General features: G+C 36.2%; 1 protein-coding gene across 2 annotated transcripts; it reads left to right on the top strand.

The window, feature by feature from the left end:
* Nucleotides 1-5213: 5213 nt before the first annotated feature.
* Nucleotides 5214-13884, top strand: LOC149831022 (uncharacterized). 2 transcript variants are annotated; one of them, XM_090013613.1, is made up of 5 exons: nt 5214-5810; nt 8046-9165; nt 10497-10832; nt 11142-12863; nt 13335-13884. In XM_090013613.1, exons 1-5 carry the CDS (start codon nt 5299-5301, stop codon nt 13767-13769), a joined length of 4125 nt encoding a protein of 1374 aa, XP_089869739.1. In that variant the 5' UTR covers nt 5214-5298; the 3' UTR covers nt 13770-13884. The 2 variants fall into 2 exon arrangements, with proteins under 2 accessions (XP_089869739.1, XP_089869740.1); XM_090013614.1 differs by lacking the exon at nt 10497-10832 and having other exon boundaries at nt 5215-5810.
* The last annotated feature ends 824 nt before the right edge of the window (nt 13885-14708 follow it).

The following is a 14708-nucleotide window of genomic DNA, read 5'->3' as shown; positions in this document are numbered from 1 at the left end:
GATATTGAAGATGAAAAGAAAATGAAGAAAGATGAGGAAAAACTAAAGATGAAGAAGAAGAAGAAGGACGATGAAGAGAAGGAAAATCAAATGAAGAAGGAGGAGGAGAATGAAAACTACGCACACTTATGAGGCAAAAGGATTTCTTCCTGTCGACCATGCAAAATTAAATCTACATTCACATCATTCTTCATGTTATTTATCATAATCGTCACTTACATCGCACTATATTATGAATCGAGTTGTTATTTATCATGCCAATTAATGAAATGACTTATCGTATATGTGTGTTGATACTAGCGATTCACGTGATAGCGATTTAATGACAGCTACGACGATGTGAAGCAATTTCAATTTTAATCGCTAAATGAATAATGATTTGAATATGCAAATCGCCACCACAATCACGCAATAATATAAATGTTGCACACACACATTTCAATATCATAATACAAATATGTTACAAATCAACACTAGCAAACACATAATATGTTATAAATTGATATATATCGCATAATATATTACAAATCGATACAAAAATTCAGTATAATAGCCTACAAATCGATATTAACAAACAAAACAATATCTCGCAAATCGATAGTATGTTACTACAACTACGATTTGTGTTATACTATTCCAATATTTTCTATACAAAGGCAAATTGTTGTGGCTAACATATACGTCATTGCGTAAATTGCATTAATCGTTAACCAAAATTCAGGTCTCACAAGGCAAATCGATTTTTTACAACGAGTAGGATGTAGAATGACATTTACTGTTAAATCCCAAATGTTACAACGATATGTACTTATGAAGGGTGTGATTTCTACATCGATTTATACGTTTGAAGCATCAATTTGTATATTTAAAGCAGGAATGATTTATACGTTTGATTAAATAGCGGTGTATACTTATTGATGATAGCAATTCACGTGATAGCTATTTAATTACATGTATGAAGCTTTGAAGCGATTTCCATAGAAATCGCTAAATGAACAATGATTAGAACACGCAAATGGCCACCTCATGTCACTACAATGTAAATTCCTCACGCACAGTTTTCAATTATATACTACAATATTTAACAAATCGACACTAGAAAGCACTTAATATTTTACAAATCAGTACATATATATATCCCATAATATATTACTATACCTAACCTTATACCCTAAACCTTAAGCCCTTAATATCTTACTAAACCCTAACCCTAAACCCATAATATATTACTAAATCCTAAACCCTAAACCCTAAATCTAAATCCTAAACCCTCCCTAACCCTAAACCTAAACCCTAAACCCTAAACCCTTAATATCTTACTAAACCCTAACGCTAAACCCTAAACCCTTAATATCTTACTAAACCCTAACGCTAAACCCTAAACCCTTAATATCTTACTAAACCCTAAACCCTAAACCCTAACCCAAAACCTAAAACCTAAACCTAAACCCTAACCCTAAACCCTTTAATCGTAAACTCATTAACCCTAAACACTAAACTCTTTAACCGTAAACCATAAACCTAAACCCTAAACCCTAAACCTAAAACCTAACCTAAACCGTAAATCCTAATGCCTAAACCCTAAACCCTATAACCTAAAACCCTAAAAGCCCTAAACCTTAAACCCTAAAAACCCTAAACCCTAAACCCTAAACCCTAAACCCTAAACCCTAAACCCTAAACCCTAAACCTAAACCTAAATCTAAACCCTAGACCCTAAACCCTAAACCCTTAAGATATTGTTTTGATTCTTAATATCGATTAAAGATATTGTTTTGATTCCAAATATCGATTTTTAAGATATCAATACGAATTTCCAAATCGATTTAAGATATTGTTCTGAATCTTAATATTGATTTTTATGTTGATTCTTAATATCGATTTAAGATATTATTTTGATCTGTAATATTGATTTAAGATATTGTTTTGATTCTAAATATCAATTTTTAAGATATCAATAGGAATTTCTATATCGATTTAAGATATTGTTTTGATTCTTAATATCGATTTAAGATATTTTTTTTATTCTAAATATCGATTTTTAAGATATCAATACAAATTTTCAAATCGATTTAAGATATCGTTTTGAATCTTAATATTGATTTCTATGTTGATTCTTAATATCGATTTAAGATATTATTTTGATTTTAAATATCAACTTTTTAGATATCAATAGGAATTTTTATATCGATTTAAGATGTTGTTTTGATTCTTAATATTGATTTAAGATCTCTTTGTCTGCATATAAATGTTGTAACCATACACAGTCTTCATGGTCGTACATCTGAATTATTTGCTTCCAATCAGACATAAAGGTGACCTCGTCTATGCTCTCAAGTACACACTGTCTAAACTTTTTATCAAACCCTGTATTCTGATTAAAAATGTGTCATATGTTTTTTGCTACATTTTGAAAGATATGCCACAAACATAGACGATGATATGCATGTGGTCATACATGAGACACTGCAGTCTCAATTTCATGATCACCATTTGTAAGTACAGTTCTAGGGTACTTTTCATTCATTGCATATGTAAATACTCTAAACAACCACTCAAATCTTTCCTTGGTCTGGTCATACAAAAAAGTGCTGCCAAATATGCAACTCTGTGAGTGATGGTTTACTCTGACAAACTGCGCAAATAGTCATTGTTCTGTATTAATCTTCTATGTCGTACAAAAAACAAGCACATCATTGAAGCATTCATAATATACTCTTGACTTTGAATCTGCCCAAAACATATTCACAACATACCCATCTTCATCTAGTTGCATTGCACTAAAGAAACTAGGGTCATTGCTTGAATGCTTCTGTAGGTAATCAACCAAAGAACATATTCCTTTATTCTTCATATTTTCTGACATCTTCCTTCTCAAGTGGTTTATTAGATCCATAGGTGTGAATAGTACATTCTCGCGACCATCATCTACGTGCGCGCACCAATTGTATGTCTTCATTGGTGTAATGTCGGTGATATCAACTATTTCAGCATGCACTTCAGTTACTTTATGATGTGACCTTAACATAGGAGTCATAAATGAAGCGGCTAATTCATGGTTATGATCATTGATTAAAATACACACTACATATTTTTCATTCGAAAGTCTTCTTAACACCATTCTCGCTGGACAGTCGCATCTTGAATCTGGCTTGCTCATTGCTGGATTTTCACTTGACTTCTTCCAACCTTGCTTAGAACAAATATATGTCTTTCTCACCACGACACCCTGTGCATTTTTTGCCCAAGAATACCTTCTAACACTGAAACCAAGTTTTAAGGCATAATCATTATAAAATTTGTATGCAGCTTCCTCATTATTAAACTGCATTCCCTCTACGAGAACAAAGTCAAGTATATTATAATGTAGACTTGAGGTGCCTGCACCTTTGTCAAGTGTACTATTATGATTGTCTACCTCATTATCGAATTGCATTCTGTCTGCTAAAATATTCAATTCAAGAGTGAATCCAATGTCTGCACCCTTCTTATCATGTGCATCATTAATATACATATTCAATTCTTTAGGTGCATCGATAATACAGATGCTCGTTGCTCCATGACTTCCCAATGATTGAGATACATCATCTTCACTGCAACTAGTTGATATGCTCAACACTGTCATGAGCAAAATATCAATTTGTGTTAGCCAACGCATACATTTACTACGATTTATTCAAGATGCATATAACAATGGCTATTGATTAGTTAAGCAAGTCAAATAAATGATTGAATGAATCACAATATCAAAGATTCAACATAATAGCTTACAAATCGATATTAACAAACAAAACCATATCTCACAAATCAACAAAATCAGCATAATTTACGACAATTCAGCATAATATATTACAAATCGCTATACGATAATTCAACATAATATCTTACAAATCGATATATAACAATTCAGCATGTTTGTGACCATCTTCTCCAAGGGCTATGCAGATTCGACAAGGTGCTTGAAGGAGATCGCCAAGATCGTGGAGTGCGGAAGGCTGATCATTCCCGTCTTCTTTGATGTTGAACCAACCCATGTTCGTGATCAGACAGGACCTTTTGAATCAACATTCACAACTTACCTGAAACAAGCGGAGGTCAATGGATGGAAGGACACATTAAAGAAAGCTGGGGAAATTTCCGAGTACAATCTCGTGACAGACACAGATGGGTGAGTAACCTCTCTCTCTCTCTCTCAAAGCTTTTCTGGTCAACGAGCCTACCACGTTGAGCCCTGTTCAGGTTAGGCTGGTTTTTGCTATATCGAAATCAATCTCGAGCTTCTGACAAGTTGAGCCTTTGACAAAAAGTATTCTTTTCATATTTTCTTGAGAAAAATATATAACAATTCAGCATAATATCTTATTGGAGCTAGCTAAAATGAGGAATTGAAGCCAACAAAGGTCATGTCAGTTCCTACTTTTTTCTATTTTTCCTTGCTTCCAAACAGCTTCTCAAGTGTCACACTTACCATTCTCGGGACCTTCGATGGTCGCTTTCCAAAGGAAACCTTAACTTGGTTGGCAAATACCTTTTATCCACCAAGAAATTGAGAAGACTCTCATTACAAACAAGAAACTGGAATAGGTAAATTTTGAACTTGGAGCATTTTTTTCTTTTTCTTTTTTTTTATTTCATTTTAGAGCCTTAGAATCAGGAATGCTGATCTAACACCAGATTTCAGCGTGACAAATACCATGTTTTTTTATTTCTGGAAAGGAAAATGTGGTTTTTAGGTTACCAATAGAAAGGCAAATATTTGCATAAACTATTTTTATGAAATTTATTTTTTCATATAAATTAGTTTTTATTGTTAGATGATTTTGTTTGGGGATGAAAGGTGAGAAAAATAAAGAACTCAATTTCTCACGAGAAAAGAAAAAAATGATGTTGCTTTCCTGCTCAAATCTTTTGTCACCATCGTGGACACAACCCACCCACTTCACTTCTAACTAGCACCAGTGGTGGGGGCCAGGCTCCTTGACTTTTCATGGCTGCATTAGTTTATAAAACAAAAATGGGTAAGACAAAAGACCGTGTGGGGGTCTGGAAAGACGTTTTCCTTTCAATAATGAAAGCTAAGCAAGAGGACCGAGGGAAGCTTCCTCGCGCTTTCCTTTCAACCAATGAATTAAAAGAAGATGGTGAGAGGTTTTATGGTTGTGTTACCTCTCTCGGCTATAAAGGGATGGTAGAGGTTGGACTAAGACTGGGCAGATTTTAAACTCCCGTTTAATAGCTTCTCTGTATTTCCAAGAAGAAAGACCATCGCTTAGCTTGTGTGAGCAGAAGAGGAAGTGTATGGAGGAAAAGGCATCCGATCCATCAATGATGCTATCAAAGCATGGTGGGTTTGAGTTTGATGTGTTTTTAAGTTTTAGAGGGGAGGACACCCGCAAGCGCTTCACGGGCCATCTCTACCAACGACTGAAACTGCATGGCATAAAAGCATTCATAGACAGTGAGGACTTGCAAAAGGGCGAAAGAATCGGTAAACTGTTGAAGTATATCGAGGGATCAAAGATTTTTGTGCCCATCTTCTCCAAAAACTATGCAGATTCCAAGTGGTGTTTAATGGAGATAGCCAAGATGGCGGAGATAGCCAAGATTGCCGATGCGGCTGAAGAAAAGAGGCCAATCATTCCTGTGTTCATTGATGTTTCTCCGTCTGATGTCCGACATCAAAGAGGCCAATCATTTGAAGACGCTTTTAAAACCCACGAGAGCAATAAAGAATTGGATGTTAATGAGTGGAGACACGCCCTGACAAGCGCAGGGGCGATTTCTGGGTACTGTCTCACTGACACAGATGGGTTAGTAACAACCTCTCTCTCTCTCTCTCTCTCTCTATATATATATATATATATATATATATATATATATATATATATATATATATATATATATATATATATATATATATATATATATATATAATGAAAACCGACAAAATCAGGAAGCAGATCAGGTCATGCTGAACATGAGCGCTTTTGCTCATGCTGACATCGTGGCCGTCTGTTTGCATTTCGGATGAATGCCACGTGGTTTTGTTGACTTTTGAGCTTTTTAAAATGCAAATCCGATGGCCAAGTTGTCGGTGCTAAATAAAACATGCAATTGGATTTTTGGTGTTTTTTCAAAATGATGAGAACAGATGCGATGATGTGATCTATATGCTTGTTTTTTTCTTTTTTTAGAAATCACTTCTTGGAACATTTGATTCCAATACATGGATATGTTTTTATAAAGTTTGAAAAAATCAACGGCTTATAATTATTTTCATAAATTTTTTAAAGACTCTAAATACTGTTTTTTTATCCAAAATGCATGAACTAAGTGGCTATTTTTTAGTAAATTTTTGAGACTCCATATCCCAAAGGGGTTTGTAGTAGTGGAATGGGGGCCAAGGCCACTAGGTAGGCGTTCTAGGCTCAAATCTCATGGGCATCTCTCCTTGCACAAGCGAAAGCGTGGCTATTCCCTAGGGGCAAGGGGGTAAGCCCACAGAGTTTTACACTATAAGGAAAGTCACCACAACAAGTGCGGCTAGGTCTTTGTTCCTAATTGTGGTTTTTTTGTGTAAAATATAAAAGAATCATGCTAAACACATCCATGGGATCAGAATTTGAAAAACACTGAAACCCCAATAACATGTTTCCTTCGGCACTGTGCCCATTTTATAGGTTTTTATTAAATATATATATATATATATATATAAATATATATATAGCATTTGCTACACTCTTAGAATCACAGTTTTTGGAACAAAGACGTGTATTTTTGAGGTTTGAAAATTTGATACAATGTTGGCTGTTGATCTTTCAACCTTCATAAAATCCTATATATGTCAGAAAAACATGATCCAAAGGCAAATTTTTGCTAAACTTGATATGTAGTCACATATGGAGCCAGATGTGCAAGAAAACTAAAAAAATAAAAAAAAATACATTTTTTCCTTACAGTTGCCATCTATGAGGGTAGCAAACATTATCCTATACATATATAGGGCGCATATATGGAGGTATTGTACCAGCTTATGGTGGTACACCCTTGATTCAGAGAGATCTACATGTTTAATATATTCTATTTATTATTTTCATGTATTAAAGTTGACTAAAATATGATGTTTTATATTATTTATAAACCACTCTTATTTTCATGAATTATGAGCCATTGATTTTCATGGTCTAAAAAATTGAATCTTATGATGTATTAAACATGAAAAAACCTTCTAATATACTAAGTAAATCATGTTAAACAGATCTGTGTCATTAGATTTACTGTTTGGTGGTTAGATCTATGCGAGCAAGAGTATGTACCACCCTATGGTACCATGGGACAAAACAGCCATATATCCCCCCACCACACACACATTATATATATATATATATATATATATATATATATATATATATATATAAAGAACTAACGGGCTAAAAATAATAGGTGCGAGATCTATCAACTCGACCTAATTACATATATGTGTTCAATATAGTTTGTTTAGAAAGGATTAAGTCTTGAATTGTATTTTTCTGATGTAAAGCATGTTTTTTTTTAGTTCTAAAATTTTGGCATATTATGGGCCATTAAATGAGTTTTAAATAATTGAATTGTGACATGTAAGTAGGTTTTTTAAAGGCTAAAAAAAAGTCAATACTAAAGTTCACAACTCAAAAGTCTTATTTTTAAATCCTAATAATAATATGATCTAAGTTTTGATCTTTTGCACAGAAACTGTGTTGAACACATCTATATACTCAAATTGAGTCAATAAAGCTTAAACCTATGATTTCCAGCAGAATCGCACTATGCCTATAATAGCTCTTTTGAGTTAAGAAACTTTGGCACATTGTGTACCGTTGACTTTTGAAAATTTTGATCTACAAAAATTAGAATTCTTTTAAGAAAAGAAAAGAGTGATTTTTACTCATTAGTTTCTTACCTTCGTTAGTAGCCAATATTTACCCTATATATATATATATAATAAAAGTTGGATAATGTTCTTCAAGCTTTGGAATTACTTATTTGTCGTTGTCATCAATTTGCAGGGATGAGGCACAACTGATCACGGATATATGCAAGAAGTTATCTGATTTATTAAGAAAGGTCCCATTTCACACAGATTCTATCATTGGGATCAATTCTCAATTAAATGAAGTGTTGGCGATGTTAGACAGGAAAACAAATGTTGTTTGTTTTATTGGAATTTGTGGGCAAGGTGGCATCGGAAAGACGACAATTGCGACTGCCATCTATAATAAGCTATTTACTAAATATGATGGTAGTTGCTTCATCAATGATGTTCGTGAAAGTGCCAAGCGTCATAAGGGACTTCCCAAACTACAAAAAAAGCTAATTTCTGAAATTTTAAAAGAAAATATGGACATCGGTGATGTTAAACAAGGAATTAGCTTGATCAAGGATAGAATGAGGTGTAAGAAAGTTCTCCTAATTCTTGATGACGTGGATGACACGGAGCAACTTGATGCATTTATAGCCAAACGAAATCCTTCGAAGCAAGAGGAACGGTTTGGTGCGGGAAGTAAGATTATTGTTACAACAAGGGATAAAAAGGTACTTGTAAAGCATGGACTGGAGGAAGAAGAAATTTATCTCCTTAAAGAACTGGACGATGTGCATTCACTTGAGCTATTCAGTCTCCATGCATTTAAGAATGACCAACAAAAGGCAGAGTTTGAAGAACTATCTAAGGAAGTTGTGGAAGTAACAGGGGGCCTACCACTAGCCCTTCAAGTACTTGGGTCACACTTTTCTAATATAAAAGATGAAAAAGATTGGCGGAAAGAGTTGACAAAACTGAAACGAGTTCAACATAAAGACATTCTTGAAAAGTTAAAAATAAGTTATGAATCACTGAGTCCAGGGGAGAAGTGCATATTTTTGGACATAGCATGTTTTTTTGTTGGACAGAAGAAACAATTTCCAGTTTTCCTGTGGGAGGATTACGGTTATTCCCCAAGCGTGTCACTCAAAGTTCTCGAACAGAAGTCTCTCATTAGTATTGATGAGTATGGTAGATTTGGAATGCATGACCAAATTCGAGATATGGGAAGGACTATAGTTCGAGAAGAAGGCCATTTCAAACCTCAAAATTACAGGAGGCTATGGGATGCGGATGACATAGAAAGGGTGTTGGAGAAAGCAGAGGTATGATCTAAACTGATTTCTATTTTTATTTTCATAGTATTAGAACTTTGAATATTGGCGTAAGAATGATTATGGCGTATTCTATATATCTTTTGTTTTTCGTAATATTAAAAAGTTGGCCACACTAACACAAGATCGATTTCATAGGCACAGGTTGAGTGAATATTGAGCTAATAAAGTAAACAACATTGTTTCGTGGTCAAAAAGTTCAGAAACTTGGCCTACATTGGCATTGGTAAATTCACAGTCAAACAATGTAATCTAGATAATGGATTAATTACTTCTAGCCATCTTAGAGCACTTCTCTCTCTCTCTCTCTCTCTCTCTCTCTCTCTCTCTCTCTCTCTCTATATATATATATATATATATATATATATATATATATATATATATATATATATATATATATATAGTAACAAATAATGCCAAGATTTTGAAAATGGCACAATATTTTTTAGACTTATTTCCAAAGCCTAAAAATCCCGTTAATATCGTGAGGCTTTCAAAATCTCTCATAATCTGAATATTTTGTGAAATTATGGCGATATTAACGTAACTTAAAATGATAAAACCTTGTCAACAACAAACAAATTAGTAAAAAAAAAATTGTTCGAAAAAGTAGTGCTGACGTGGAAACTCCATGTGAGCATACCTTTTAGCTTCTTACCCATCTGAACGAGCAGATTTATTAGCCCACATGAATGCGCAAACCATTTCAAATTTTAAGTACGTTGCAAAGCAAAGAGAGTTCCTTTTTAACTAGCGTAGAAAAGGTAACGACTCTTTTTCCTCATCGATATTGGGTTACTTTTTGCATCCTTGTACTCATATCCAAGCAATATCTTATTCACATTAAGATATCATCTCACCCACCAGTGGACCGGGCCAAAGCGGATCCGTGCCCCGCCTCACCCCATTTGGACCTGGGATGAAGGGCATGAAACGGGGATGAAGGTTAAAATCCATCCCCGTGCCGGGATGGACTTATGCTTTTCCCCGCACTGCCCCTGTCCCCATCTCGATTTCCGCCCCTCCATCCCCAATCCTTCTAAGGGATGACAATAGACCAGACGTAGAAAGGTCATTCCCTAACATATGTTAGCATGACAAAGAAATGAATTGAAAACATAAGACCCTCTCCCTTGCAACTGATTTTTATTTGAATCGGTTCAGTTTTACCGTATTCATTCCATTTCAATGAGGTCATCCATCCCCGCAGAGACTCGGTGAAGGTCAGAAAATCGAGTCAGTCAAGTTTGTGGATGAGTTGGTGCATGCGACCCTCAAACTCTGCTTGATGAGTCGAAACATTCATGTTCTTATTTGTGCAGGTATCCGAGCTCCCTCTCATCCAAGGCATGACTTTTCGGAAACGTATCCAAGGCAACGGACATAAGCAGTTGAGCAAGCACGCATCTAAAGCAATGAGCAATCTCAACATTCTTGACATAGGCGACTATGGCGATAACTATGATGGGCCCATACACCTCCCAAGGAATCTAAAATATCTGAAGTTGAATACGTATAATTTCTATATGGTTAACGATCACCTCCCAAGGAATTCAAAATATCGGAAGTGGCTACGTTTTCGTAACGATCACCATAAGGGACTCGTTGTCCTCGACCTAAGTCATAGTGGCTTTGGAGAAATCGCAATGGGTAACATGGTTAGTAGTCACAAAAATAGTAAGAATAAAAACACTGATGCATTTCCATCTTCAGTGTGCAAAATCAAATATGGAAAAGCAGCAAGCATCCCATGATTCAAATGCCTATTTTAGGCGGAGCCAACGAGTTTTGTGCCTCTGATTAAGGTAGTGATGGGCATTTGGTCATGGGAATTTGAGTCACATGCATGTGTTCACAACATTGAACATGCTCACCTTTTCTTTTACTCCCAGTTTCTCATATGTTTTTTATGCATATAATGTTTTTGTTAATATAAAAATAATAATAATAATAATATTGATGTGCAGGTGCTTCCAAGCCTAAAGGTCCTCAATCTCAGTTACTGTTGGAAACTCGTCCGCACTCCTGATTTCACTTATCTCCAGTGCCTGGAAAAGCTGGTGCTCGACAGCTGTTGGTCACTGGAAGTAATTGATGAATCAATCGGGCATCTTAAGAAGCTGGTTTTCTTGAGTATGAAATGGTGTTATAAACTAGAATGGCTGCCAGAAGGGGTAGGGGACTTGAAATCCCTAGAACAACTTGACCTTGAGGGATGCTCTGACCTAAGAAGAATACCTGATTCATTACGAGGCTTAAAGAACCTGTCTGAATTGACTCTTGAGGGCTGCACATCATTAGAGCAGTTTCCAATTTTCAGGGGAAAGGTCGATGGATGTAGTTCGTTAAAGCTGCTACCTGATTCATTAGGAGACTTTAAGAACCTGTCTGAATCGACTCTTGAGGGCTGCACATCATTAGAGCAGTTTCCAATCTTCAGGGGAAAGGTCGATGGATGTAGTTCGTTAAAGCTGCTACCTGATTCATTAGGAGACTTTAAGAACCTGTCTGAATCGACTCTTGAGGGCTGCACATCATTAGAGCACTTTCCAATCTTCAGGGGAAAGGTCGATGGATGTAGTTCGTTAAAGCTGCTACCTGATTCATTAGGAGACTTTAAGAACCTTTATAAGTTGTCTCTATTTGGCTGTGAATCATTGGAGGAAATACCAAACTCTATTGGAATGTTGGAATCTTTAGAGATACTCATCCTAGATGGCTGTAAATCATTAAAAGGATTGCCTGATGCTATAGGAGACCTGAAGAACTTGAAGGAGTTGAACCTAGATGGGTGTCAATCACTTCAAGAAGTACCCGACGCCATAGGTCGGTTAAAGAAGCTTTGTTATTTATCTCTAATTGGTTGTAAGTCACTTGAAGGAATTCCCGATACCATCGGTGGGTTGGAGTCTTTGGAAGAGCTCTACCTGGTGGACTGCACTTTAATGAAAGGGATACCTGATTCCATAAGGGACTTGAAGAAGCTTCGTATTTTCTCTCTAGAAGATTGTTCCTTTCTGGAAGAAATTCCCGATTCCATCGGTGGGTTAGAGTCTTTGGAAGAGCTCAACCTGAAGGGATGCACTTTAATGAAAAGGATACCTGATTCCATAAGGGACTTGAAGAAGCTTCGTATTTTCTCTCTAGAAGATTGTTCCTTTCCCGATTCCATCGGTGGGTTAGAGTCTTTGGAAGAGCTCAACCTGAAGGGCTGCACTTCAATGAAAGAGATACCTGCTTCCATTAGGTACCTAACGAGCCTAACTCATTTATCCCTACTGGATTGCAATTCGCTTGAACAATTTCTAGATTCCATTGGATGTTTGAAATTTTTGATGAAGCTAGAGGTTGTTTTCCTTCCTGAGCCATTTTCAAGAGCCTTTGGGGAACTCCATCTGGATTTTATTGGTGATTTTTCTCAATTACAACATCTTACCTTGCGTGGCCTCTCTAGGCTCGGGTCTCTTCCTCCGCTTCCCTCTTCTCTTCTTGCCATCCATCTCTCAGATTGTACTGCTTTGAGAAAAATATCAAACATCTCAAATCTGAAGGTTTTAAAGAACTTGAGCCTCAGAGGATGCAAGTATCTCACTGACGTTCCAGGCATTAAAAGCCTCGCGTCTTTACAAGAGTTGGACATGAGTGGGTGTGAAAGCCTGGGTGTTGACCTTATGAGAAGATTGTCACAGGTAGGTACCTTCTTGCTTCATGGTCTTTTTTTTTGGGGGGGAGGGGAACATATTACTGATTGAGTTATCACATATAGTGATAACAGTGGATAGGGGGAAATCGGGCCTCGCTTCATTTGAACAGGGATAGAGAGGTTAAAATCAAAACCCGTGCAGGAATGGAGACGGGGATGGATTTATGCTTTCTCTCGTTGGGCCTCATCCCCGATCTCTATTAGTAAAATAACTAAAATACCTTTAATGATGTTAGTGGATCGGGGAGAAACCCATTTGGACTGGGAACGGAAGACATGAAATGGGAATAGATGAAGGAGATGGATGTTAAAATCAAAACGTGGAGATGGAAGGCAGAATTTTTAGACGGGGTAGGGGGTGGAGACTTTGTCCCCCACCTCCACCCCGATCCACTGCCATCCCTAGTGATTGATATGTGTAGCACATTTCGTTAACGCCTAACTCTTTGACTTGCAGGCGTCATTTAAACGTTTGGAGAGTTTCTACATTAGTGGAAGCCGTGTGGTTCCCGACTTGCCGGCGTCATTTAAACGTTTGGAGAGTTTCTACATTAGTGGAAGCCGTGTGGTTCCCCACTTGCTATTTGGGATTCCAACAAAAGCCGTGATGATTATCGAAAGTTGCCGATATATGAGATGCAATTTTTATTTGACAGAGGCATCACCCATTGATGTGTGTTTCGAACTCATGGTGAAGGGAACGATCGTCTTCAGTAAAACGCTACAAGGAGAGAGAGCAGCACTGGAGACTGGAACCCACTTCCAAATTCCAAGTAGTGAATTGAAGTGTGCCATAAATGATTTCTTAGGTGAAGGACGTTTCATGATACGGCTTTCAACTTGTAATGGTTACGAGTTGAGTACAGGCAACATCGAAATTAGTTATAGGTGACTGGGAATGCAAATGCAAATGCAATGCTGTGAAATTGTCTCACCTTGTACTGAATTAGTTGCCTTGTTTCTTGTTTCGGAATTTTCTATTGAAAACATTTTTCTTAGTGGCTTCCTATGTTAAATCCAAAAACGAGAAAATATTGACAGCCAACAACTCGTGAATAATAGAATTTTTTTGAAAATTTTGCATTTTTAGGCAAAATCTCTGTAATAAAAAAATTAAATAAAAATATAAAAAATAAATTTTATAGAAATATAAATAAAAAACACTTAAAAGTAAAACACACATTTTTTTTATGATAAATAGCCAATAAAAACATAAATATCATGTGTAATAAAAACATAAATAGTCATTCACTGACAAAACATAAAAGTATGGTATTTTTGAGAGATTTTCATAAATCTGGCAAGCTTTGTCACAATGGTTAAGTCAGATGGCTTCCAAAGAGCTTTTTAAAATCCTTTCACGATCACTAACGGGGCTCCGCTTGCTTGGTAGGAGCTGTGTTGGGACCATCCTTTCACGGTCACCATGTGTGGACGGTGCAAGTTCAAAACCCAATGGTATGTTGGGTAACTGATGAGTCTGCCTAACCCAGCTTGCCTCTCTCTCTCTCTCTCTCTCTCTATATATATATATATATATTGTTTGTTACGCTGGTAGTAAGAAACCTCTTAGTAAAAAAATGTAATATTTTTTATTTTTTTCAGTTATTTGCACATTTGACCCTTGAGATATGATTTACATAGTAGAAACGGACCTTTGGTCATGTTTTTCTGAGGTATATGTCAGAATTTATGAGGTTTGGCTGGGAAATCAGTTATGGATGAGGATCTTGTCATGTGTGTTTTGAGATGGCTCCCAATTCTTCATTAGAACCTAAGCACTCACGGGGAGAAGTTCACTCAAGCTCAAGAATTTTGAAAAATGGTACAT

The sequence above is a fragment of the Nuphar pumila genome, chromosome 7 (assembly GCF_984573655.1).
Source record: "Nuphar pumila chromosome 7, dmNupPumi1.hap1.1, whole genome shotgun sequence".
In the NCBI taxonomy this organism is placed as follows: Eukaryota; Viridiplantae; Streptophyta; class Magnoliopsida; order Nymphaeales; family Nymphaeaceae; genus Nuphar; species Nuphar pumila.
This window is presented reverse-complemented; position numbering and strand designations above follow the sequence as displayed.